The sequence below is a fragment of the Panthera tigris genome, chromosome B4, assembly GCF_018350195.1.
Source record: "Panthera tigris isolate Pti1 chromosome B4, P.tigris_Pti1_mat1.1, whole genome shotgun sequence".
Classification (NCBI taxonomy): Eukaryota; Metazoa; Chordata; class Mammalia; order Carnivora; family Felidae; genus Panthera; species Panthera tigris.
Window position 1 is genome coordinate 77,183,080 of NC_056666.1, and position 23,265 is coordinate 77,206,344.

The following is a 23,265-nucleotide window of genomic DNA, read 5'->3' on the forward strand; positions in this document are numbered from 1 at the left end:
TCATTCATTCTTCATCAGAGAGATTCATCAGAGAGAGCACAGGCAGTAGAGGGACAGAGAATCTTAAGCAGGCTCCGAGCTCCACAACCAGTGCAGAGCCTGGCAAAGGGCTCAATCTCACAACCAGGAGATCATGACCTGAGCCGAAATCAACGGTCAGATGCTCAACCGACTGAGCCACCCGGGCACCCCTGCTGTGCCCTTTAGACACCACCGATGCCAGGCTGGCCTGATGTTACTTGTCTTGCCTGGTCGGAAGGGTTGTCCTTTACGGACGCCCAACATTCTGGGTGTCAAGGTGAAACAGTTTGGAACTGCCACCGCATGTGAGTCAAGCTCAGCAGCTTCTGCGGGATGGGCAGCACAGGGTTGTGGGGAGAAGGGTTTCCTGTTTGAGAGGAAGGGCAGCTGGTCCACCTGCTCTCGCTCCAACCATTCCATTGCTACCGAGCTTCCCTGCAGGAATCTATCGAGATGCCCCTTCCATCTCTGCTAAACTCTTTGTTCCTCCCTTCTGGAAGACCGATCTCTAGCTCCTTGTCCACTAGACCCTCCCGTTGCATCCCTGAAATGGGTTCGGTCCTTGCTTTGTAAGTGCTGCTGCCAGGTGTCTGTTCTCCCCGGGGAAATGCGAACACCCTGACTCAGTGGGGCTCACACTCAGTTCCTTCTGCTGCCTTCCCTGGCCCTATTCCAATTTTTGGCATCAGTCCTACTCGAAGGCAGGAAGGAGACTGGGGAAGGTAAGGGGACAGCGGCTCTACTGGAATGGCCCCCGGGCACACACTGGGAAGTGTGGAATCAGTTCCTGCCCTTGAGAAGGGAGTGCGGGCCCTGGAGGCCAAGCTGGGAGAGCCACAGATGGCTGTGTGCCGCAGAAGGAGGAGGAGAAGATGCCCAGTGCCACAGTCCCTGTCCTCTTCTGGCCCATCATCCCACTCTCGGGTGACTCTAAGAACTTCCTCCCCGGAGTTGGGGTCCTCTGCCCCCCTTCCTGACACTTTCCCTCCCCCCAGAATGGCCACCCTTCTAAGACAAGGTCATTCTCCAGCTTAAACACCTTCACTGAGTCCTCTTTTTTTCCTAAATACTTTTAGCATGGCACCAATTTCAATGCAGCATCGTTTATAGTCATTTCCTACAACAAACCTAAGCTTCGGCCAAGGCAGACCTCTCAATTTTTCACAAACACACCTATGTCTCTAGAACATTCTGCTACGCCATTCTCTCTTCTAGAAATACCCTTCAGTGCCTCTTCTCTGCCTAGACACTCCTGCCTAAGGGCCCAGCTTCAATCTGGTCTCCGCTGTGGACGGTCCTCGGCATGCCATGCAGAGATAACATCTGGCTAGGTGCTCCCACAGCACAGCGTTCCCATACAAAGGGTGAACCAAAACTAATGCTTACGGAGCCCTTCCTCGACACCAAGCACTCTTTGGCACATGGATTGTCTCATTTCTTCCCCATCTCTGATTCCTCGCCCAACATGTGAGGGAGTCAGCTGTCTTCATTTTCAGAAGAGGAAACGAAGGTTCGGAGAGGGTAAGTAAGTATCTTGCCCAAGGTCACAGAGCTAGGAAGAGTCAGGGCTAGGATCTGATTTCCTGGTGTCAGACCCTCAAGTCCATGCTCTTTCATGCGTGTTAAGGCCGTGTTATGGGCCGTATGCCGCCGTGACTGGTGTTATAAGAGGCCATCTGACCTGTGGGGGTTGTTGGCCTTCTCACGGCAAGATCTGTCCCATGTCATTCGCCACTGCAGCCCCTCTGCCTAGGTCAGTGCCGGGCAGCGTATTCAGTGGCTGTCTGCGGAACTGCTTTGAAGGGTGCAAGTTTGGAGAGCAATCTCACCTGCCTCTTACCAACTACCGCAAAGAGAGCTTCCGAGGTAGATTCTCCCAAGAGTAGAAGAGGAGTTTAGCAGGTAGGAGACAGCAGGGAAGGTCCATCCCCACCGTCTGCCCCGACTTCTCCCCGCATTTCTGACTGGGGGGTGGGCCTGGCAGCTCCAAGGGAGTCTTAGAAGCCAGAACTGCAAAGCTCTTGGAGCTCTTTGGCTGAAGTGGGAATAAAGTCCAGGCTCTAGGAATGTGGTCTACCTGCCCCCTGTCCCCTACCTTCCTGTCCCCTCACCTGCCTTCTCCCTGCTCCTGGACTTCATGGTGAGCAGTGACGCCAGGCAACAGGTGGTGAGGGTGCCTGCTCCCTGGAGAGAACCTGCCCTCCTTCCCCGAGGACCAGGGGAGGCACTGGCCCCCTCCCCAGGGCCCCCTCCGGCCTTACCGTCGGTGCTGGCATCATCCACCAGTATGATCTCCTTCAGCAGGATGGCGGGGCTGGTGTGCAGGACGCTGTACACGGTTCGCAGCAGCGTGGACCAGGCCTCGTTGTGGAACACAATGATGACGCTGGTGGTGGGCAGTGGAGGGCAGCGGCGGAACTTCTGGTCGACACACCTGGACAGACGGAAGCATACAGATAGAGCTCTCCAGGTCCCCGGGAGTTCCAGGGGCGGGAGGGGTCTGTCCGTAGGTTTCCGTGAGCATCCTCTGCTCTCTGCGGTGCTTGGGCATGGCTGTTCCCTGTTCCTGGCTTACTCTGGTTTTCTACCTGCTCTGAGCCTCTGCACAGGTCCTAGCCGACCCACTCCAAAACCTGTCTGCCCCACAGCTGGCTCCGTGCACCAGCCGCGATGCGGAGGGGCTCCCCTGCCCGCCCCCCCCCCCCCCCCACCACCCGGCTTCTCTCATCTGCTCTAGGACGTCCCAGGGCTGACTCTCTCTTCCTCGGTAATGAGCGTACTGCATAGAGTGTAATCCAATCCAGAGGTCCCAGAGGGGAAGTAATAGAGCGCGAGTTTGACATCCGAGAAAGGCGACTACAATTTCCACACTCAAGGAGAGAATAAGGCTCTTCTCTTTGCAATGTACGGTTCTTCTCTAACCCATTTCCTCGTTAATTACCTGTCATCTGATGCTACTATCACACATGATTTCCTGTGGCCTCTTCTCCGCCTTCATCTACTCCAGCTACGCTGGGCACGTGGCCACACCGCTGCCCTCCTGACATTCCGCCTTGGGTGGGAGTGGGAATGGGTGAATCCTGGATTATCAAGGAATCACGTGGCCTGACGGCCTCTCTTATCCCCCTCTGCGGGTCACAGAGATTTCTCATGGACCCTCCAGAAGAGCCTCCCCAACTTCCTCCACTGGCTGCCCTCATGCCCGACGCCCCTCCCTGCTGAGGAGCTCCCGATAACTCCGAGTGGCTCCACCTTCTAGGACTAGAATAGCTGGTCCAAGTCCGAGGAACCCTAGGATCACAGCCCGGAGGAACCCTGAACCTGAGGATGGGAGCTGCCACATGAGAAAAGGCCAAAAGGGTGTATAACTCTTGCGTTGGGAAAAAAACAACATCTTTGACTTAAGGGCGGTGTGAACACGGCCACGGCAGCCTCAGTGTGAGGTGGCCGAGCAGGGATCCAAGTGCTGGTTCACTGCCCAGGACTGGAAGTATAAATGGCTTCCTATAAAGGTTGGAATGAATTCATGGCCCCGTGGGCCTTCATGGCAGGAAACCAGGAGGTGCTGGGACAGTCCTGACCATCTGGGCTGCCGTCAGGAAATGTCCTTTTCTCAGCAGCTCAGCGGCAGAGTGCTCCAGGCTCAGGCAGGCCTCAGCAGAGGGCAAGGCCACCGACTCCGCAGCCTGGAACCAGCCCTCCCAGATACCCTTGTGTCAGGCCCTGAGTCCCTCCTTCTGTAACCTGTCACTTTCATAACTGTAACTTCATAATTCATCATTTTACTCGCACAGTATCCCTGGGCCTCCGGCCTGACCACAATACCAACCACCAGCATAAGGGCACTGGCCAGGAAAAGAAGGGAGGGCTTAGAGGAAATCCTTGCCCACATCATAAGATCACCATCAGCTCTTTAACCTGGCATTTGGCCCGTGGCCATGACCATACCAGCCACGCTTTTGGCGGAGCCCTGGCCTCACCCCAGGACTTTGGGTGCTACTTACTCAGGGGGTCGGGTGTCCGGCCCCAGGGCCCTCTGCAGGGAGATCCGGTCACTGGCAAACGCATTGAAACAGTGTTTCTTATAGCCTTCTTCCTTCTCCTGGGTCTCCAGACTGGTCCACTTGTCCTTCTGAAATGCTTTTCCGTCTGCCCCAGGGCTATTGGGATCCTGTGGTGGCCGTTCCCAGAAGGGCCTCAGCTCTGCTGGGGTATAGAGCCCAGGTAGGCAGGACCGGTTTATGGAGACCGGTGTCTCCTGGGGCTCTGGGGCCCGGATCTGGAGCTTAGGCATCGAATCTCGAAGGTTGTTCACGGCCCCCAGCATGAGGTCCAGAACATGGTCCTTCTGGCTCACCAAAGACTTCAGCCACGGTTTCTCTGTGGCCTGTTCCGTGCTGCTGACATCCCTGTGCAGGATGAAGAGAAAGAGCACGAAGGCACTGCCCACCATGGCCAGGCGCATGGGCATGTGGCGTCTACGGAGGAGACGCATCCTCGGGGACCGATGGGGACCCCGGCTGGGTCAGCTCTGAGTGCCGGGCCCGACCCTGGAAATAGCTTGATCTGTTGCGGTGGCCACACCTTGGGGCCTCAGCCTGAGAAGGGAAGGGATGAGAGAGAGAAATGAGCCAAGGCACAGGTGTGGAAGGGGCTCGAGGTTTGAGGCCAGGCTCTGTTGCTCAATGCTGACAACACCCTGGCCCAGTCACTTCACTTTTCTGTGCCTGACTTTACTCTCTCCATAGAATGAGGAGGCCAGACTCAGTGTCTCTTTCCTGCTCTAAGACTGTGCCATTCATGGGTCTAGGACACCGAGACTCTGCATGAAGACGTTTAATCGACGTAACCACCTTGGGAAACAATGTGACATTATCAAGCAAAATCGGAAGTACACATCTATGACCCCGCAATTCTACTCCTGGTTTTACATCCCACATAACCTCCTGCACACGAGCCAGGAGGCACGCGCAGGAAAGCGTCTAGCAGCGTTGCCTCAGATGGCAAAAAGGAGAAACAATCCAAGTGTCCATCCACAGAACGAATAAGTGTGAAATACCCATAGAACAGAGGATTCTACGGCAGTGACACAGGACGAGCTGCTTCCACAAGCAGCTACATGGTGTAATTGGTGAGTCTAGACAGCAGGTTGCAGAAAGATACATACGGTATGAATCCACTTACAGAAAATTCAAACACCTAAAACTAAACAATATACTGTTTATGAATACAAAAATGAACATGTAGCGGGGCGCCTGGGTGGCTCAGTCGGTTAAGCGTCCGACTTTGGCTCAGGTCATGATCTCGTAGTTTGTGAGTTTGAGCCCCACATCGGGCTCTGTGCTGACAGCTCGGAGCCTGGAACCTACTTCCAATTCTGTCTTCCTCTCTTTCACCTTGCCTACTCACACTGTCTCTCTCTCTCTCTCTCTCGAAAATAAATAAACATTAAAAAAAAATTTTTTTTTAAATGAACATGTGGTAAAGCTATAAAGAAAAATGAGGGGGGAAAAAAACCCTGAAGGAATAATAAAACCAAAATTTCTGGAGACAGAGGAAAATGTATGGGAACAGAGGCGCACAGTGGACTTTTTAAAATTTTTTTTTTTAATTTTTAAAAAAATCTTTATTTATTTTTGAGAGAGAGAGAGACAGAGTGTGAGCAGGGGAGGAGCAGAAAGGGAGACACAGAATCCGAAACAAGCTCCAGGCTCTGAGCTGTCAGCACAGAGCCAGACGCGGGGCTCAAACTCACCAACTGTGAGATCATGACCTGAGCCAAAGTCGGACGCTCAACCAACTGAGCCACCCAGGCGCCCCACAAAGCATTTTTTCTTAAGTGGATGGTGGCTGCTGGCTGCTGGTAGAACTGTTATTCTTTATACCCTTACATATGTTTTATAAATATTCTTTTCTATCTACTCATATTTAATTTTTTAATGTTAAGTTTTGAGAGAGAGAGAGAGAGAGAGAGAGAGAAAGTGGGTAGGAGGGTAGGGGAGTAGGGGAGGAGCAGAGAGAGGGGGACAAAGGATCTGAAGAGGGCTCCATGCTGACAGCAGAGAGCCTGATGTGGGACTTGAACTCACGAACCACGAGATCAAGTCCTGAGCCGAAGTAGGATGCGTAACCGACTGAGCCACCCAGGCACACCTATCTACTTATATTTAGTTAAAAACAAACAAACAAACAAACCCAGGGGCGCCTGGGTGGCTCAGTTGGCTAAGCATCTGACTTTGGCTCAGGTCATGATCTCACGGTTCATGGGTTCGAGCCCCGCGTTGGGCTCTGTGCTGACAGCTCAGAGCCTGGAGCCTGCTTCGGATTCTGTGTCTCCCTCTCTCTCTGCCCCTCCCCCGCTCACGCTCTGTCTCTCTGTCTCTCTGAAAAATAAACAAACATTAAAAAAAACCAAACAAACCACAAAAAAAGCCCCGAAGGTTCTATAACATCTTCCAGACAGAGTTGGGCTTATGGGTTTACCAGCTTCTGTCCTCAGGCACGTGGTCCCATGGCTCAGAGGATGAGTGTTTGCCAAACTTTCTGTGGAGAACTCTAGATATTGGTGACAGTAGACCTGGGTACAAATTCTGTTCTGCCTCTTCTAGTAATAATAACACCTACCTTCTACGGTCGTTGTAAGGATTAAAGTACCATGTGATAATTCATGGGAAAATGTTTAGCAGTCTCTGCACATAGCAAGTTCTCAAAAAGTGTTAGTTTCTGTTATTAGCATCTTGCGTGACCCTTGGACAAATTCATCTCTCTAAGGCTCAATTTCTTCATCTGTAAAGTGGGAGGTAACTAATACCTAACGCACAGGGTCACCATGAAGATTAAATCAGCGATAATGTAGGTACAGTGCTCGGCAGAGTGCCTGGCACGTACTAAGCCCTCACTAAATGCTATCAATTATTTCTATTATTATAATTAATAAATCCCTGCTCAGCTTCCCAGCAATTATCCTTGAGTACCTGGTCCTTGGCCAAAGCCACACTCATTACCCATAGCATGTCTTGTTGAAAAGTAATTCCAGTTGAGCTACTTAATGCTGTTATTTAAACACACAAGCTCCTTCCTGCCTGTGGAGAAAAGCCTCATGTCTGGAGTCACTGGGATCTGTGGAATATGCATCCATCATGATCTCCAGAGGGAGCGGGGCTACACAGGTGGTTTTCTTTTACAACGTCAGATTCGACACCATCAGCAAAAGTCACATAAAACGAAACCTCTTTGAGCAACTGTTTTGTATCAGGAGTTGTCTAGGAGACAGGAGAGGAAATGTGTTAATTCCGCCAGCAGTGATTGAATAGGGCAGGTACTCAGCCAGCCAGATTGGGGATGGTGAGAAGTGGGAGCTGATGCACTGAAATAAGAATATGCGGATTATGACCTGCGGAATGAGGTGGCCCAGGCCACCCACATGGCGTCTGTAGGTAGCTCCCTCAGCATCTGAGGTCCCACTTGGGGGAAGTGAAACCCGTGGGGTTATTCTGATTGAAGGCTGAGTTTCTACACACCCACACAAAGGAAGCAGAGGCACAAGATTTGTTATTACTTATAGGTCCCAGAAGCGAGGGGGCGCAATGAGCCAGAGGGAAGGGCTGTCCTCTGTCTAGGGTCACCAGGAAGCAGGAGACAGACATAGCTAGCTAGCACCTATACTTAAAGGTGACCAGGGCAGAGGTCACTATCTTCTCCCAGGCTTAACTCTAAGTAGTTATTATTTTTTTTAATGTTTATTTTTGGAAGAGAGTGGGAGCAGGGGAGAGGAAGAGAGAAAGGGGGACAGAGGATCCCAACTGGGCTCCACGCTGACAGCAGAGAGCCCGAGGTGGGGCTCGAACCCAGGAACCGTGAGATCATGACCTGAGCTGAAGTCGGATGCTCAATGGACTGAGCCACCCAGGCGCCGCCTAAGTGGTCATTTTAAAAGATGCCCTGCTAAAAGCAAAGTGGGAACTTTTGGCAGGCATCCTAAAGTCGAGTCCTTATCTAAATGTCCAGGCTGTGGATGTGAGTAGGGTTATCATACTGTAAAATGCCAAGGCAGCAACTCAGAAAAACAAAGCCTTCTTTCTCCAAAGTTGTTTTTCGCATCACTGTGGGGAGGCAGAGATGGGCAAGTCCAGCCTTCAAGGAGCATACAGTCAATTGGGGAAGTCAGATTTTTTTTTAATTGAAGTACAGTTGACCTGGGAAGTCAGATTTTCAATGGAGATCAGCCAATGAGACAGGCATCCTTGGTGCCCAGGGAGAGTGGATGCAGGAAACTCAGCAAGTGGGGGAAGGTGACGTCTGTGAAGAGGTCTCACGGCGGGAGGAGCTTGGGCTGAGCACTGACTCACAAGTAGGAGCTGGCCAGGCCAGGTGAGTACCTTTCAGGCAGAGGGAACAGCACCAACTACGGCCTGGAGGTGGGAGAGAGCATGGCCAAGCAGAAAACTGCCAGTAGTTCCATATGGTGGGAGCACGAAAATAGCCGAGGATGGGCCTGGAGAGGTGGCTGCAGGTAGGTCCCCATGCCAAGGAGTTTGCCCTTGACCTGAGGTATGGGAACAACAAAAGATTAGCCAGGACCCAGCATTACAGAAAAACAGTATGACAGCTGGTGGAGGGTATCTAGGAGATTGATCTGATTGGCAGGTGGATGGCCAACAGAGAGGCGTGTCGGTGGCGGTGAGGGTCTGACCCAAGACAGCAGGAGTGTGGATGAGGAGGCAGGACCCGGTGCTAGGAAAACTCCCTTGGGTGATGGGATGGGACAATTTGCTCCAGTTGGGACACAGAGGGGTACAGAGTGGTATGAGAGAATTCCTCTCTCCAAGAGATCTTAAAATCTAGTTGGAGAATAAGAATTGCCAGCACTGGGTCCAGGTAGCACCTGTCCAGGGAAGACATGGGAACAGGAAAAAAAAAAAAAGGTCTTTCACTGAACACCCTTCTGCACTTTGAACCCTGACTACATTATCTATTCAAAAATTAATAAAATTAAAACTTAATAATAACAGCACAGGCAGTAAGGGCTAAGCTGGGAGACAGATCTCTCTGTGGGCTTGAAGGAGGCTTCAAGGAGGGAATGGGGATTCAGTGCAGACGCAGGTTTCTGCCCTAGAGGTTGAGCCGTGCTGGACCAGCACAAGGGGTTGAGCTAGACACCTCCTCAATTCTGGAACTGCCCCAGCTAAACACAAACAACAGGGCCCGTAAGTGGGGAAGTGTTTGCCATGACAGTGTTGCCCCATCCTGCAGGCTGCATCTTCCCTGATATTTTCTGTGTACCTTCCGACTCCAGCAAGAAAGAGGGCGCACAGTTAGGAACAAAGGCTTGGTAACAGCTTAGTTACCAGCTGCTGCCAAGTGCTCAAGACTCACCTCCTCCAGGAAGGCCTCCCTGACTGATTCACTCAGAATCACCCAGGTCACTCCAACTCCCTCGTCCTGGCATTGCCTCGTGGTCCTTTGCAGTGGGGTTCACCTTTGCTCCTTTTATTTCCCCTGGAGAAAGAGACCTAGGGTTAAATTGAGTCCTTCCCAGGCATCTGCTCTCTCTCAATCCAGTCTGCCTGTCTAAGCCTTGCTCTCCGAAGTCTGCAGTTCCTCAAGGTACTAACCACATCCTGAAATGAAACGAGACACCTGTGATTAGCCGTGGCAGGAAGGGACTAGGTCTCCAGCTTGTTTGCTCAGCATGTGGGCAATAGGAAAGAGTCCCTTAGAAGAGACACACAATCGGATGGAAACCAGAAGACTTTGGGATGAAGGATTCCTGGCCTCTGTGTAGGAGATTCCCAGAAGTGTGGTTAGCAGGACTGGGGAGTCAGCCCTCCACCAGCCTGGTGAAGGAGTCGTCCCTATTGTATGTAGTACTTGGTGAAGTTCAGGGCTTCCCAGGATCCTCACCCCAGTGTCTTCTATTGCCCCTACCTTGAGGCTCCCACGCCTGACCTTGAGGCTCCCACGCCTGACCTACAGGACCACTGGGCAAGGGTGCCCATAGCCCTCATCCACTCATTCCCCTCCTGCTACTGCTGCACATTCATTCCCAACTCTTTTCCCTCCAGCCACCCTTGGTATTGCCACACATAGAACCATCTTGGTTTCGGTACTGAGATGACACCGGAAATCCTCTTCTTCCAGGAAGCTTTCCTAGATCGAACAAATGCAACCTGCATCTCTGGCCCCACCAGCCAGAACACGAACTCACCTTCTGTCACTGGTATAAGGGACTTGAGGTTTTACCCACGCGAGTGCCTGTCTAAGCACTGATTACAACCCATCATAGGATTGTGGAATAAATTTCAGGTGTTGCAAATCGGCATGAAAAACATTCTTTAAAAGATCAGAATAAGATAGAACAAAAAAGAAAGTCTCAAAGTGCCTCATATGCAATAGGGGTGAGTATTGTTTTGTTAAAATTTCATGTCAGTTATTACATATACATACATAGAGTACAGCGAGTGTCTTAGCAGTTTGAAGCTTTAACAACTTCAGAAGGATAACTACTACAAACTTAACATCATTTGAAAATTTTTTACCTGATTTTTATGAATTTTGAATAACACATTTTTATTTTCATGCTGTTCTCCACCCATTGGAGACGATAAACATATCCCGACACAAAGTTAAAATGAAAAATGTGTTATTAAAAATTCGTAAAACTTTGGGGCACCTGGTGGGTGGCTCAGTCAGTTAAGTGTCTGACTTCAGCTCAGGTCATGATCTTGCGGTGAGTTTGGGCCCCACATCGGGCTCTGTGAGGACAGCTCAGAGCCTGGAGCCTGCTTCAGGTTCTGTCTCCCTCTCTCTCTGCCCCTCCCCCACTCACTCTGTCTCTCTCCCTCTCTCAAAAATAAATAAACATTAAAAATTTTTTTTAATTCATAAAACTTAAAGGTTAAGGAGATTTAAATTATTACCTTTTATGTTTTTTTTTAACGTTTATTTATTTTTGAGACAGAGAGAGACAGAGCATGAACAGGGGAGGGGCAGAGAGACAGGGAGACACAGAATCTGAAACGGGCTCCAGGCTCTGGGCTGTCAGTACAGAGCCGGATGCGGGGCTCGAACTCACGGACCGTGAGATCATGACCTGAGCCGAACTCGGACGCTCAACCGACTGAGCCACCCAGGCACCCCTAAATTATTACATTTTAAATGAGGCTTTTTCTAGGGGTGCCTGGGTGGCTCAGTCGCTTAAGCGTCCGACTTTGGCTCAAGTCATGATCTCGCAGTTTGTGAATTCAAGTTCTGCATCGGGCTCTGTGCTGACAGCTCAGAGCCTAGAGCCTGCTTCGGATTCTGTGTCTGCCTTGCTCTCTGCCCCTCCCCCGCTCAAGCTCTGTCTCTCTCTCTCTCTCTCTCAAAAATAAATAAACATTAAAAAAATGTTTAAATGATGCTTTCCTGTTAGTTTGTAGAATTCATACCTCTGACGTGATTACAGTGTAAAGGTGAGACTTTGGGGATACGCTGTCACATGGAAGCGGGCAGTAGGTCTTGTAAAATGTCTTTCTTAGGGGTGCCTGGGTGGCTCAGTTGGTTAAGCGTTGGACCCTTGATTTGGGCTCAGGTCATGATCTCATGGTTTGTGAGTTCGAGCCCCATGACTAACAGTGTGGGGCCTGCTTGGGATTCTCTGTCTCCCCCTCTCTCTGCCCCTTCCCACTTGTGTGTGCGTGCTCTCTCTCTCTCTCAAAATAAATCAATAAACTTAGGGGCACCTGGGTGGCTCAGTCGGTTAAGTGCCCGACTTTGGCTCAGGTCATGATCTCATGGTTCATGGGTTGGAGCCCCGCATCCGGCTCTGTGCTGACAGCTCGGAGCCTGGAGCCTGCTTCGGATTCTGGGTCTTCTCTCTCCCTGCCCCTCCCCCACTTGTGCTCTGTCTCTCTCTCTCTCAAAAATAAATAAACATTAAAAATTTTTTTTTTAAATAAACTTAAAAAAAAATGTCTTTCTTATTTTGGCCCAGTCATAGAAGTTTGAAAGCAGGGCTGCAAGATCTGTTCTGTCACACCTTTGTGAACTCCTGGGCCAGACAGGCAGGTTGTTTTCACCTTTGTTCTCACTTGCAAAGCCTAGCACAGGGTTTTTTCTGGAGTAGATGTTCCATAAACTCTTGTTACATGAGATGATGCCTGAGGGGTTAAAGTGAGCTGTTCAAAGCTCCGAGGGAACGCACTGCACTGGCTTCACCAAAAGATATTTTGGATGCGTTTACCACAGCAAGCATGTGAGTTACAGGATATTCTGTGGTCACACATCAGCGTGCTGCTTTGGCTAGGTCTGTCCGCGAGCCCAGCACCCTCATTTTACAGGAGAGGCCAGAGTGGCCAGGTGACTTCTGTAGTATCACACAGCCTGTGGCTCCCGGGGGCCAATGCCAGTCTCCCAGCTCCAAGGCCACTGCTCCGTTCCCACACTCTTACCTCCCGGTTGCAGGTCGCCTGGGGGAACTGGAGATGGTTAAGCTCTTGCGCCCCAGGGGCCAGGCTGTTCCCCCCACCCCCCAGCCTCCCCACCACCCACTGCTCCGCTCTTACACCGCCCCTCCCCTCCCTGGCACTTGCCCTCCCCCAGATCCTACCTAGGACTACCGGCAGATGCTTTAAAGATGCCAAAATTCTAAGTCCCAGGCAAAGTCTCAGCTTTTGTGAAAACCAGCGGCAGCCACCCAGAACACGCCCTTGCCGGCCAGGTGGCCTTTTTGTAACAAAGTTTCTTTCTGTTTATCAGCAAAGCTGCTCACCTCCGGGAGACGTGGCAGCCAGGAAGTAGGCAGTCGACACCACCACGGGGATGTTTGCTCAGGTTACTCACCCTACAGCTCAATTACAGGTTCTTCGACAAGTGCCGACTGTTGCCATTCTCTCACCGAGGGCACAGGTGTGTGGAGCTAGACATCACGCTGGGGAGGGGACAGGTCAGGCTACTGGCGAGGGGGAGGGGGACCCGAGAGGCCGTTTGGGGCCAGAGGATTCTTTCTTCGCCAACAGCACTTCTTGCCATCAAACACAGCACGCATTTCACTTCCTCTGTTCTCATGAGTAGCAAATTCTCTCCTCCAACCCACCCCCCTGACCCTTCAGATTACAGAAGGCTGGGAGGTTTTCACTTTCCCCATAATTACACCTTCAGGACATTTCAGTTGTTCCTGAAGACTCAGGCGGCAGTCCTGTGGCTTATTTTCCCAGAAAGATGCCCCGAAAGTTATTTCTGTAGCTAGTCTATCAAGTTTTTTTCCCCATGGTGTCTAGGTTCGTTTTATGTTTGCATAAAATGTTAAGCCTAAGTTACCCAAACACGGATATTCCATTGAAAAACCCACCCCAAACTGGCTCACAAGGTATACCTCGAATGGTGCTCAGCGAATGTTCGCTAATTTACTCCGAGGCTGTAAAAGCCACTGCAAATCAAAATAATACGTGACCGTAGTTGAGCAGCTCACAGGTTTTTCACCGGAGGACCTCCAGGCCTGTCGGGTGGGGGCAGGGATGTGCAACTGTTCTCACACTGAGCCTGGAGACTGCTGGCTCCTTCGAGGGGTGGGGGGGAGGGAGGATGGAAGGGGGGGGAGGGGTGGGGGAGGGGTTAACCGGAAGGGTACTCCCGAGGGCTTGGGCTGGTCCCCAGATTTGAGGAGGGGGTGGTGAGGGGAGAGGGCAGAACGGAGGTTTTTCCTTCTCTCCTCACCGCACGCTTTGCTCCAGGCTGTAGGACTGCAGTCCAGGACCACCTATCCTCACACACACCACACCCTGAACTCAGGGTCTATACCCTGCCCCCTCGGTGGGCCGGCCTTCCCAATTTCCCCAAGGCTGCCAGGAGCATCGAAATCTTTGAAACAGCCCCTGCCCTTGCCCCGCTCCCAGGCAGGTACAAGGGCTTTCAGTGCCTTCTCAACGTCAGGTTCACTCCACGCCCACTCCCCGGTCCTGCTGATTCATTCCCTGCCTCCTGGATCCTCCTCTTCCTCTCTCTCACTCAAAACCGTCTTCGGAGACTGAATCCTTATCTCCCAACATCTGGAGGATAAACAGAAGCTGCCGGCGGCCTCCTTTGCCTCAGGCCTCTCTCCCTCTCACAATCTGAACAGCTGTATTCTTATTCCTTCAGTGACATTTGATTGTAGCGGAGACAGGGCCTGGGCGGTCAGCTTCCTGCTTGCCACTCACCCTCATTGGCCTACCTTTTCCTCCTCACAGCCTTTTCCTTATATTCTTTTTTTTTAAATTTTTTTATTAATTTTTAAAAATTTTTAAATTTTTTAATATTTATTTTTGAGAGAGAGAGCACGTGCGCGAGTGGGGGAGGGGCAGAGAGAGAGAGAGACACAGAATCTGAAGCAGGCTCCAGGCTCTGAGCTGTTAGCAGAGACCGATGCGGGGCTCGTGAAATCATGACGTGAGCCCAAGTCGGATGTTTAACTGACTGAGCCACCCAGGTGCCCTTCCCTTATATTCTTGCTCAACAAGCTGTGTTCTATTCTCTTTCAAATTCTTCCTCAGGCTCCCCTCCTCCAAGAAGCCTTCTTAGACTAAGGTGCCTCTTACCGCCCTCAGGATCCTGGTGCATTTGTTTCCAAATTTCACTGCCCAGGCTTCCCCTTGTGGGACTTCCCCACTAGATTTTGTGAGAGAGGGAGAGCCGGTAGGCCTAGACTCAGGTTACCTACATCCTGTTTGCTTTCTCCTTCCCAGTCCTTAAATCTCCTGGGCCTCGGTCTTCTGCCTCCAGAATGGTTTTCCCCGACAAACCCACCGAGCCTTCTAAGCCCCAACCAACCCACCTAAGCCGTCTAAGCCCCACAGCATCCCACAGCCCTGGGGAATTTGGTTGTGCTATTCTACTGCCTTGTTCTGTCTGTCCTTTGTTCTCTCTTATGGGTAGAGCTGAGGGTGAGGATTGGGTTTCTTCCTTCCTTCAAATCTATCTAGGGCTCAGGACCAGGTTGCCAAGGGTGTAGGAGAATAATGTGACCCCACAGGGCTCTCAGGTGCCACAAAAGAGTCTTCTGACGGTCCCTTTTCTCCCCAGACTGAACCCAACCTTGTTCACCGTGCAAGCCTTTGACACAGCACAATTACAGCATTGAGCACAACACAGAGACAGGCACTGCCCTGCACTTGACCCCTCATTTATTCAAACCCTCACTCTCATTCCCATTGAACGAGAACGGACATTTTGGGCTTTCTCAGAGTGGGCCAGAGGGCTGGATGAAGAGCCAAGTTCACCCAAGTCTTTGGCACGGCCATTCATTGGGTCCCTCTGGTGTACGGACACCCTCTCTGATCCTCAGCTTCACTTCCAGGGCTGGCGAGGTCTGCATGAGCCAGAGGAGGCTAAGGGCAATACCACCACCATTTTAATATCACCGCTTACCACGTCAAGTCAAGGGACAGTTATCTTTTCCATTTTACACAGAACGAAACTGAAGCACAGGGAGGTTAAGTAACTTGACCAAGGTCACACAGCAAGGAAGGGGCAGAGGCAGGGTTTGCACTCAGTCCCACATCTCCAAAGCCCACTGTCTTCACCATGACCCCGCACTGCCTCCCACTTGGCTGGTGCTTGGAGCTTCGCCAAAGCACTTTCACATACACCTTCTCATTTGCTCCCCACCCAGGGAGTGTTTATGTGACTTGGCCAGAGTTAGGCAGCTAAATTAGAGACAGAGCTGAGTCAGCCGCCTGGATCCACGATACCTACTGCCTCCCTGCACAGGGAGACCCCTGGTCCTAGGGTTAGCTGCCCCCTCCCATTCCTGACTTCGGTTCTAGGCAATGGTTAACTGGACTAAGACTGTGGTCATATCTCCTGTTCGTTTATCTCCCACCTGAACGTGGGCTAAGACGTTTCTGATCTCAGAGGGCATCCAGCATGCATCCGTGCCTCCCCTTATCAGCCGTGATGTTCCTCCATGCTGCTGTGGGTGGGTGTCTGCTGTCCTGAGCAGTGATTACCAAGGACCAGGCCATCTTGGGCAGCTCAATATCCTTCACGGTTCTACCGGCTCCAGATGAGCTCTTCTGTCTTTGACAGTCCTGTCCTTTCTGTCCTGATACCCCTGAAAGTAGTTTGCTCTTGTTCTTTCCGTGTGTCTAATGGTTGAAGAACAGGAAGGAACTGTTGAGGAACTAGGGAAGTACCTGCAAGGATACTGGCTTCTGCAGGATAATTTGAACCAAAGTCTATTTCAACCCCCTCACCTTACCTTGTACTATCCATGGCATGAATTTGCCTGTCTCATCCTTTTTACCCTTCCTAGGAGGGGTAGGGGATGAGGCTCCTGTGTTGGAGAGGTGAATAGGGCCTGTGTAGTGCACACACATCTCTGGTAAAATGAGCCCCAGGTTCTTTGGTGTGTCCAGAGTTATTAACCTCACCCAGTGCCTGTGAACTGCATCTGTGGGTCTGGAGGGGCAGCATTAAAACCTTTCCTGGGACCGTAGCCAATAGAGTGGGTCTGTTTTAAGCTTTGCTGGTAAAATGAACCCCCCCTTCCTCCATAGGCACAGGACAGCCCATCCTACCCTCCGCAGAAGTCAGGGTCTGGGGTGACTAGCTTTGGGGGCAAGTAACAAACTGTTCCTCCTTTCAGTTGGCCTGGGGCTTGTCGGAACAAGTGACGGGGAAATAGGGAAGTTGGGGACAGTCACAGTCATGAACACCCATCAGACTCCCTTCCCATAAAAACCACACAGCTCCCACTCCCCAAAGGCCCAAGACTCCAGAGAGAGGACATCTGAGACCCCACCTCTACTCAGGAGCAAGGTGGCGCTGGCAGGAGGATGCCTCTCTGAAAGATTTCCGAGGTGGAGCACGTGGGGTGTCCCACTCTGGGAAGAAGGGGGACGGAAAGAATACGCGGACGTGGATGGGTAAAGGGAAAAGGCTGTAGAACCCCGGAGGGGCTGCTGTGGCTCGTCCCTCTCCCACCCCACTCCTCTTTAAGCGAGGCGCGGAGGTGGGGGGGGGGGGGTCGTACCGAGGGAGGAGCTAGAGGCCGCCACCACGGACGAGGACCCGTCTGGCCCAACCCCTTCATTTCACTACTGGGGGTGGCGAGGAGGAAGTGGTGAAGGAGAAGGTCGGCGGAGGAGGGAGGTGGGGAGCAAGGACCTGGCAGAAGCCAGTCCGACTGGGGGAAAGTCCCGAGCAGCGAGAGAGCTCTGAGTTCCAGGCCCGGCGGAGGGGGCGGGGGGGGGGGGGGGAGTCGTCTATCGCGAGGGCCTGCGAGGGTCGCCGGCAGCTTCTGCCACTTACCTGGCGCGCGGAGGGAGAGCCGCAGCCGCTCGGCGGTGTGGCTCGCGGGTTTCCCGACGGGACGTCCTGGAGGGCGGGGCCGGGGCGGGCCCTGCACGGCCGCTGGGGCGCGCACTTCCCGCCGCTCCCGGGCTAGGTGCAGGCGGCCACCCGCAGCGCCCGGAGCTCTGCTGCGGGCGGCCGGGAGGCCGGCGGCCCGCTGGGGCGCGCCCCCTCCCCCAGGCTTCCCCCGCCCCCGCCCCGCCGCTGCTAGAAGCTTCTCCAGCTTCTCCTGGTCTCAGCCCACCCAGGGGTACCGTCCCCGCGGCCAGGCTCTCGGCGCCGAGAAAGATCGGAGGGTCCTAGTGGCTCCGAAGACTCCGAAGACGACAGGCATTAAGCCGAACCGCCGGCGGCGCGGAGCAGTGTGCGCAGGGAACCGCAACGTGCGGCGCGCCGGCTCAGAGCGCTCAGCGCTCAGAGGCGGCGGCGCCGGAGGGCCAGAACGCGGCCGGGCGGCGGGAAGCCCCGGGGCTCCGTCCCAGGTTTGCTTCTCATTGGCGGGGTGGTCTCGGGCACATGACTCCTCCCCTCCATCCCCCGACGACTGCAGGTGTTAACTGTGGGCCGCGAACAGCGCTCGGGGCTTCTGACGCCAGCTCTCGAGTCAACCCCAATCCCAGCGAGCGCGAAGGTTATGAGCCAGAATGTACACGGGACGCGGCTGATCCCACAGCTAGAGTGCTGCCCTAAGTGTGGTTTCCGGAGCTGCAGCATCAGCATCCTCCGATAAGTTGTTAGAGACGTAGATTGTTGGGTCCCACCCCAGACCTAAATAATAGGAAACTCTGGGGGATGGGGCCCGGCAACTTGCGTTTTTAAAAGTCCGCCAGGTAATTTTGGTGCATGCTCAACTTTGAGACCCACTGAGCAAGCAGGGGGAGGGCTAGAATTAGAATCAATACATTCGGTTCCGAAGCACAGGCTCTGAATCCCCCTGCCTTAGCCTGGGGCTGCCCCAGAATTTCCCTCCAGCTGTACGGTCCTGTGATGTCATCTTTTGGGTCCTTTATCTCAGTAATAGAGAAGTAACGTGGATGACCACAAATAGCTAGTAATTTGGAAATTTTCTATGGTAGAAACTTGGACCACTAATTCTGGTTTTCTTTTTGTTCGAGTGTTTGTTTATTTTTTTTTAATGTTTATTTATCTTTGAGAATGAGAGAGGGAAAGAGGCAGAGTGTAAGCAAGGGAAGGGCAGAGAGAGAGGGAGACACAGAATCTGAAGCAGGCTCCAGGCTCCAACTGTCCGGACGGAGCCTGATGGGGTGCTCGAACCCACGAACCCCGAGGTCCGGACTTGAGCCGAAGTCGGGTCGCCCAACCAACTGAGCCACCCAGGCGCCCCTTGTCTGAGTGTTTAAATGCATTTGTGTTTCTAAGCCTGTAAGACCTGGGAGCCATCGTGTACACAAGGGGGTAAATCTGAGCACGAAGACTGCTCTCAACAAGAACTGGGAAGGGCAGGGAAGCCCCTTGGGGATCCACGGTGCACCTGAGGGAAGTAATCTTGTTTTCAAATCTGGGACCCCCGAGGCACAATTGAGTTATTCAGAAGGAGGCCGGAGGTTTTTGGGTGATGGAGTCTGGAGAGAGGAGATGAGGCCAGTGGAGGCTGGAGAAGACCTTGCCCAGGAACACTAGATCAAGGGACCATGAAGGATGGACTTCCCCAAAGGAGGCGAAAAGGGAGGCACCCATTCACTCTTGGCATGGTCCCCTCTCTCCTAACTCCAGGCCCTCCCATCCCCAACTCCCTTGCTTTCACATTAGACCCTGGGGTATAAGCTTCTGAAGACAGATCGTCTTTTTTTTTTTTTTTTAATTTTTTTTTTTTTAACATTTATTTATTTTTGAGACAGAGAGCGACAGAGCATGAACGGGGGAGGGTCAGAGAGAGAGGGAGACACAGAATCCGAAGCAGGCTCCAGGATCTGAGCTGTCAGCACAGAGTCCAATGTGGGGCTCGAATCCACCAACCGTGAGATCATGACCTGAGCCGACTTCGGCCCCTCAACCGACTGAGCCACCCAGGCGCCCCTGAAGACAGATCTTCTACAGAATTTACTTTGATTCTTTACAGACCCTCAGGGCTGGAAGTCCCACCCCTCCAGCGGCTACCATTCTTGTCACTTACCTTATTCGACAGGTGTCTTACTCAGATGAATGGCATCTCCTGTGAAAGACTGTGGGCTATCGTCCCTCATTTGTGCTTTCTGGGGCTAGACAGTCCTGTACCATCTGACCCTTCGGTCTTTGGGGTTCCTCTAACTCTGCTCTGGGACCCTTGGGGTTGTGTGATCCTGGCCCGGCCCTTGGGCTTTAGTCGGGACTCAACTTGACCTGAGGGTGATAGGCTCGGCTGGACTCACGGCCTCCGTTCTTCCCCCAAGTCATGGCAGAGTCACAACCACTAACCCTAACCAGGAGTTCCCGAGAGGGTGGTGTCGGGCTTCTCAAGGAAGCCTCATCAGTCTGCGTCGTGTGCACCGCATTCCAGAAGCAAATTACTCATCCCATTTTACTTCAGCTGACTCAAATTTCAGATATGACTTTGAGTCCTTAGAATAATTAGCTGCCTAATTTGGAGGTGCATGTAGTCTGCAGGATACGTGACCCACCCCTGATGTGTCATACACTGAGCTATTCTCTCCTAGCTGGAAGGATGGTGTGGAGGTCAGGAAGGTCTGGAGGTGAGCCGCTGCAGAATGGTGACCGTGACCTCAGCCAGCCACTGGTTGCAGCCGCTTAAGAAAACAGTGTTCTTTTTTCTTTTTTAAAAATGCTCATTTATTTATTTTGTGTGTGAGAGAGAGAGAGAGAGAGAGAGAACACAAGCAGGGGAGGGGCAGAGAGAGGGGGAGACAGAGAATCCCAAGCCGATTCCACACTGTCAGCACAGAGTCCAACGCGGGGCTCCCATTCACAACTGTGAGATCATGACCTGAGCCAAAGTCAAGAGTCTGACGCTTAACCAACCGAGCCACCCAGGCGCCCCAAGAAAACAAGTTTTCTTTAATTGAACTTACATAGGCATGTGGTTAAAAATTTTTTTTCAAGCACTATAAAAAGGTATGCGGTGCAAGCGACATTTTTTCCCCTCCTTAGACCTTTAGTCCTCTCCAGAAATCACCTCTGCATAGTCATCCACTCTTCCCCATCACTAAGCTCTTCTGTAGAACAGGTCTGAATTCCTTGCTCCTCAAGAAATCCTGTGAATTTCATTATTTTCTCACAGTCTTGTTTTTATTTCTCGGTCATTTTAGATTCTGTTTCTGGGCGTTCTGAGTTTTGCTTTTTACATTATTGTGCTTTGGGGATTCCCCCCAGAAGGCAGGAAATGTGGTGGAGAGCAGATCGGTTGAAGCAAGCGAGACAAGGGCAGCTGACAGGACATCGGCTCTGGCCCTTATCAGGTGTCTTCCTTCCACATGTAGTCCTCGGTGAGGGGGATGCCCACCTCTAGGTGGGGCAGAATGACCGAGACTTGCCCATTAGGGCAGGTGCTGGCTGCACTTTGCAGGCCAGGGTTACAGAGGAAGCTGCCATGACTTTGCCAGGCAGGTAGAAGTGGGGTTAATGATGCCCAACATTGCTGTAAAGCTTGAGCAGATAACTGATGTGAAAGCATGATAATTTGGTTCTTCTGTTACATCTGTTTCTTTATCTTCTCTCCCCATATTCCCCTTCCTCCTTCTCGTCTCATTTCCACGCCCCAAAGAGAAACACGCAAGGCCAGAAACGTTCTAGGATCCCAGGCAGAGCTGTCCCAAGTTCTGCCACAATCCCTCATGTGCTATAGTTCACTCACCTCTGGGTACCTCAATTTCCTTATCTGTAAAATGGGTACTAGGGTAAGGTGAGTGAGGTATTTGCCTTAGGTGCAAAGTTGAAGGGGACATCAAACCTCAGTTAATCGAGTAATATTTAATATGATATTTTAATACACCCAAATTAGTGCAAAAAACTTATCTTGAACAAAGTATCAACAATGGTTTTTTGAAATGTTAGAAAGTTTCTATTTTTTCTGTTTATTTATTTTAAGAGAGAGAGAGAGCGAGTGGGGGAGGGGTAGAGAACGAGAGGGAAAGAGAGAATCCCAAGCACTGTCAGCGTGGAGCCCAGTGCGGGGCTCAAACTCATGAACCGCGAGATCGTGACCTGAGCCAATGTCAGACACTTAACCGACTGAGCCACCCAGACGCCCCTGGAAATTTTTTGTAATTATGTTTTTTTTTTTTTAATTTTTAAATGTTTATTTTATTTTTGAGAGAGAGAGAGAGACAAAGTGTGAGTGGGGGAGGGACAGAGAGAGAGGGAGGGACAGAATCTGCAGCAGGCTCCGGGCTCTGAGCCATCAGCACACAGCCCAACATGGCGCTCAAATCCACAAACCATGAGATCCTGACCTGAGCGGAAGTCAGGTGCTTAACCGACTGAGCCACCCAGGCGCCCCTAATTATATATTCTTATTAAGCACCAGCTTAATATTGCAGAACACTTCAAATTATCTTTCAACAGCCCATTCTTCCCTCCCTCACCCAAATTCTTTATAATAAAGAGCTCTTGAGGTAAAGACACACTCCCTTGTCTCTGTATAACCCTTTATCAAATAAAGGCCAAGAGCCGTGTACATCTGCCCTCAAATGCTGCCCCCGGCTGTGGAGGCAGCGTCTGCCCAGACTCAAGAGCCTGAAAGACTCTTTGTTTAGGAGCTGTGTCTTTACAAAGCAGGTCCACCACTTGCCGGGTTTATCATCCTGAAGGTCAAAACCTTTCTCGGCGTCTCAGAGCCAGAGTCCAGTCTCTTGCCTTAGCTGCTATACGTGGGCCCTCATCACTTCCCCTTCCCCTTTGTTGACAAGTTTGGCATAAGCTGCATTAAGTGGAAGACCGGGTTTCCAGGCATGGGAAGACTAGAGATTCCCAGGGTGTGCGTTTCTCTCTCACCGTGGCTTTTGGAATCGCATTTTTCGGGTTCCTTGAGACACCAAGATGCTCCAAAATGTAGAGTTCTGTATACCAAGTTTCTGTCAGCCTCATTCTAATCTCACGGTCTCTGAAGAAGACATGGCCTCCAAGCAATAGATGGCTTCGTCCGTCATATCTATATCCTTTTGTCTCTCTAGCAGTGGGTTGTTTGAACTGACTTCTGATAGGCAGCAGCGCCACAATTCCAATGAGTTTGGTGCAGGGCTCGCGACAGAAGAGTGATCAGCTGACATCTTGGGGGTGCCCCGAAGTATCAATTTAAAATAAATGATAGTGACCTGCTGGGCCGTATAGAAGCCTGAGGCAAAAAGAAAAGGTGTACCTCATATACATTTAAAAAGATTTTTTTTTGGATGCCCAGGTGGCTCAATCCGGGAAGCATCTGACTTCAGGTCATGATCTTGAGTTTCATGAGTTCCAGCCCCGCATCAGGCTCCTGCTTGGGAGTCTCTCTCTCTCTCTCTCTCTCTCTCTCTTTCTCTCTCCCTCTCTCTCCGCCTCTCCCCCATTTGCATTTTCCCTCTCTCAAAATAAATAAATAAACTTAAAAAAAAAAACCAAAACTTTGAAGTCTACAGCATAGAAAATTTGCCTGAGTCTCCAGCCTGCTGGCCTGCCCTGCCAGTTTCTGACTTGCCAGTCCCCACAACTACGTGAGCCAATTCCTTAAAAGAAATCTCTCTCTCTCTCTGTATATCTTGTGTCTCCAGAGAACCTAATATAGTGGTTATGCATGAGGTGAGACTGCGGACATCGGGTGAGTATGGAGAATCCACTGGAAAGTATGGCTGGTCACAGGTTTAGGCCCAGCCTTCTAGGCCTCTGCCCCGTTTATGGCAGAACTGGCTGGCATCTTCTTCCTCTGTGGAACCTGGTTTAAAAAAGTTTTTTTTTTAAACATTTATTTATTTTTGAGAGACAGAGAGAGACAGAGCAGGAGCAGGG

At 51.6% G+C, this 23,265-nt stretch overlaps 1 protein-coding gene and 1 pseudogene across 7 annotated transcripts in view; both read right to left on the reverse strand.

Annotated features, from left to right (window-relative positions):
- GALNT6 (polypeptide N-acetylgalactosaminyltransferase 6) overlaps positions 1–17,446 on the reverse strand; it is a 35,832-nt gene extending 18,386 nt beyond the window's left edge. The window contains exons 1-4 of one of the 7 annotated variants that reach the window (XM_042992313.1): positions 17,290–17,428; positions 9,397–9,519; positions 4,026–4,619; positions 2,283–2,455 (exon numbers count right to left, since the gene is read on the reverse strand). In XM_042992313.1, coding sequence (XP_042848247.1) covers positions 2,283–2,455; positions 4,026–4,516 — 664 coding nt within the window. In that variant the 5' untranslated portion in view covers positions 4,517–4,619; positions 9,397–9,519; positions 17,290–17,428. The other 6 variants (XM_042992315.1, XM_042992314.1, XM_042992316.1 and 3 more) reach the window with 6 other exon arrangements.
- Positions 17,447–21,763: 4,317 nt separating this feature from the next.
- LOC102965727 lies at positions 21,764–22,539 on the reverse strand (annotated as a pseudogene).
- Between the last annotated feature and the right edge of the window lie 726 nt (positions 22,540–23,265).